The sequence below is a fragment of the Lactuca saligna genome, chromosome 7, assembly GCF_052625555.1.
Source record: "Lactuca saligna cultivar CGN05327 chromosome 7, ASM5262555v1, whole genome shotgun sequence".
NCBI lineage: Eukaryota > Viridiplantae > Streptophyta > Magnoliopsida > Asterales > Asteraceae > Lactuca > Lactuca saligna.
Window position 1 is genome coordinate 26,040,151 of NC_136423.1, and position 3,996 is coordinate 26,044,146.

The following is a 3,996-nucleotide window of genomic DNA, read 5'->3' on the forward strand; positions in this document are numbered from 1 at the left end:
TCAAATTTTGGTTTCCACCTGAAAACCCTAGCAGCCTCAGCTATATAAAGAACCCCCTGACATGTGATTTTCGGCTCTATGCATTCTAAGAGAAACCCTAGCCGAAAATTATAGTGTTTCACCCTCTCTCTCACTCATCCCTTTTTGTTGGTGTCTGTGACTCTATTAGAGGTGCAACACTTGATGCACTAGAGCTTTTAAGAGTCAAGATCATCCGTGGAATCCTTGTTACTACGAGATAACAAGCAATGTAACATTCTAACCTTAGTTTTCATATAGATCTCAAAAATTGTATGCTAGTATTAGACTTGTTTCTTTGGAATTTCTATTTGCATGTATAACTAGAGAAAAACTTAGATCCAAAGCAATTAGGGTTGCATGATCACATATGAATCTTATTATGCTCAAAACCCATCAGGATCTTCCACTAAAATTTAATGTTTTGGTCTGGACCTACCTCACACATATGCATATTAATCAATCCAACAATTTTGTCAAACAATTGGTCTACATCATTAAAACCAAATCAATTCTCAATACAAGATTGAGAAGTGCTTTGAGCATGAATAAACATCTTCAAATATCAAATTCTTGTTATTTAATCAGTGCAAGTCATACATAAAAAGAATAAGCAATGATCGATTGAGTGTTTGACCTTAGTGATTTTTTGGTTTTCCAAATTGTTTTCAAGTGTTGTCGAATGATTGACTATCAAGTGAGATTCTGTAAAAAGGAGGAAGATAGGATAGCCACCAGATTCCATTTTGCCTTTCTTTATAGGTGAAGAACATCTAAAATTGGAGGAGAGTAAGTTGAGTGAGGCGTCGATAACTTCTTCCCCCACATACGCAATAACTCCTGGAATTGACTCCTTCAACTTTTTGATTTTTGTTCCAGAACATTGTTGGAAGCTTCACTCTTTGCAAAGGAAAGTAGAGACTTAGAGGTGGAAACCTCCTACAGACTACGCAAATAACACGAACTAAGAAAATCCCTAAATCAACATGACGTTTGAATGCTCTAGTTAAACAAAATTGATGCTAGAGCGTATAAATGTTACTTGTTTCTTGAAGCACGAAAGAGATACGTACCCTAAAGAATCAAAATGAAGTCAATTAGCCAAACTAAATTTCCACCCAAATGAGAAGAAAAAAATGGAGTCTAAATCAGGATTATATACGTGAATTGAGGAGGTTATAGAACGGGAAGATAAGAACCGTGGAGGAGGAATTGAAACGGAGATAGAGGATGAGAAGACGGAGTCGTGGGATGTTGAGAAAACGATGATAAGAACCACCACAATAACCATAAATACCGAGTTATTGCGGCCAGAATTGCATCTGAAAAAAAAATAAAAAAAAATAAAAAAATATCGGAGGGCTGAAAATAAAGAAGTGGTTATTCACTATTTGTCGTTAGTAATATTAGTAATTTGATGAAACATATCCCAACAAACTCATTTGTAATCCAACCTAAACCCATTTATTTTCTACATTATTGTATTTACATACAAAAATCGCATGAAATAAACAAATATAAAAAAACATAGGAAATGTTCCTACAAAACCTAATCAAGATCTATAAACACCCTATAGGGAAACAAAGATAAATCTTCAAAACTGAAACACAATTATACAAAAATTATCTATAGACTATATAATTTTACGTTCTTTCTGCTTGAGCAAGGTGCCCCATTTGATCCGCAAGACTATTTACACTCCTCATACTCCACCAAAACTTCCCATACTGATCTAATCCCCTCCGGTCATTCTCCGTCGTCGAACCACCAGGATTCTCAGTCAAAAACTGTTCCCAAAACCCATCATTAACACTCACCTGCTCGATCCCCCTGTTCCCACTTCCTTCTTCTTCTTTGCTTCCGGCCGCTGTATTCAGTTCAGAACTTGCAGGTTCGTGCTCTGACTCCGGCAGCCAGTTTTTCCGGTCAACAGTCTCCTGAACTTCCGTCAATAATTTCTCGCAAAACATCAGAGAAGATTCTAATTGCTCCACCAATTCTAGATCTAACGCCAAAAGGGTGTTTGTAGTTAGCGTCTCAGAGATTGGGATGTTACAAGGACATGACTGATCGTTGTGAGGTTCAGCCGAAAGTCGCCTCTTACGATCGTTATTATCGGGGACTTGAGGAGTAAAATCGCATGTATTCAATGGTTTTTGCAGAATTTGATCCAAAGCACAGAGGAGATCTTTTTGGTTTTTTCCGGCGGCTTTTAACCGCTCCGTCAACCTACGTGCCGTTGATTCGATCTCATTTTGTTCTTGTTGCTGCGTTTGAAACTCTAATGATAACGATTGTTTCTCGTAATGCAGCCTGTAAATCTCCTCGTTGTATCGAATTCTTTCTGATTCGGTTAATGGAGAAGCGATAGAAGATGAAGAAGCTCCATGGATATAGAGGTTCTGCATCGAATGACTATGAACGGGCTTTTTTCTATGGATGTTCTTCAAGAGATGTGGTTGACCTCTAATGAAGTCTTCGTTTGCAAATTCCCATTGTTCTGGATCGATTTTCCGAAAACCCTAAAAGATTAAACGCGTAAACGAAGTTAATTAACGATTAGTAAAAATGAAACGATTAAACGAACCCTATGAAAGGAAATGTCTTTTGAGAGATGCGTTTACATATGTGTTGAGTTGTCTGATGAAGCTCGAGAAATTATTGTGCTTGAAGTATCTTGGAAGCAATTCGCCGGAAAACTCAGGTGGGTTCCAAACGATGAAGCTCCGATCGTTGTGACTCCATGATACGATCGTATCAGTTAACGGATCATCGACCATTTCGTAGGTTTTCGCGATGAACGGAGGCAGACTACTTTGAGCATCATTCATTTCGGTTTCTTACCACAAAAAACTTCCAAGAATCCACTCAATCCAGTCTTTTTTATATGTATTTCCCAGATGAATTCGAACAAAAGCATGAATTTTAACCAGAGAGCTGAAGAAGTGAAGATAAAACTCCTTGTTCCCCCAAATATAGCAAAACCCAGCAAGATAAGGTCACTTTATCTAGTCAAATTTTATGTACTTCCTACCAAAAAAGACATGAATGAGACAAATAAGAATTTACGATGATTGCTTCGCAAAAGGGAAACTTTAATTAACAAATTCGTTAACAACAGCAACCCATTTCCGGAAGCTTAAAGCAAAAGCATCCCATTTAGGGGTGTAAACGAGCCGAGCCGAGCCGAGCCGAGCCCGAGCTCGGCTCGTTTAATTTGAGGAAGCTCGAGCTCGATTCGAGCCTTAAAATGAAATTCGAGTTCGGCTCATGAACAATTTATTGGGCTCGTTTAAGCTCGTTTAAGCTCGCGAGCCCATTAATTGAAGCTTGGCTCGAGCTCATTTAATTAACGAGCCTCATATTTAGGCTCGAGCTCGGCTCGGGCTCGTTTAATTCGATCTCGAGTCGAGCTTTTAACGAGTCGATCCCGAGTAGCTCACGAGTAGCTCGACTCACTTACACCCCTAATCCCATTTGTACAATTGTGGGAAATAGACATACAAAACACGCAATTAAATATTCCAAAAATAACGGAAACAATTGCACACCAGATGTTCGACGAATTACCTGAGAGAGAAAATACCAAAATCTGGAAATTCCAACTTGGGTTCTTGAATTGAAGTCAATTATATGCTGGAAGGCAGGAATCGAGGTTGAAGAGTTGATATTCTTTACGTATTCATTCGCAATCTTTACAACGTGGATTGATTTATAGTAATATTTTTTGTAGAAAATTGATTGACTGACGTATGTGCTTTGGTGGGCTGTTGACCCTATCTTCTCGAAGTCTTTTTGGACTTTGGTCAATGGTCCTGTGATTGTAGATTTCAACTTAGTCCCTTGTAGTTATGGATAAGTTACATGTTTTACCCCAATCTTATTAGAAGTTAAAAGTTAGACCTAACCGAAAAAGTAAAAACCTAAATCTCATAGGGTTTCATAGTCATCTGAATTTAATTTTAACAATATTAAAA

General features: G+C 38.0%; 1 protein-coding gene across 2 annotated transcripts; it reads right to left on the reverse strand.

The window, feature by feature from the left end:
* Positions 1–1,459: 1,459 nt before the first annotated feature.
* LOC145005067 (heat shock transcription factor A4A) lies at positions 1,460–3,716 on the reverse strand. Of its 2 annotated transcripts, none has more exons than XM_078964112.1 (3): positions 3,590–3,716; positions 2,644–3,049; positions 1,460–2,541 (listed from the first exon to the last, which is right to left on the reverse strand). In XM_078964112.1, exons 2-3 carry the CDS (start codon positions 2,848–2,850, stop codon positions 1,663–1,665), a joined length of 1,086 nt encoding a protein of 361 aa, XP_078820238.1. In that variant the 5' UTR covers positions 2,851–3,049; positions 3,590–3,716; the 3' UTR covers positions 1,460–1,662. The 2 variants fall into 2 exon arrangements, with proteins under 2 accessions (XP_078820238.1, XP_078820239.1); XM_078964113.1 differs by having other exon boundaries at positions 2,644–3,045; positions 3,590–3,711.
* Between the last annotated feature and the right edge of the window lie 280 nt (positions 3,717–3,996).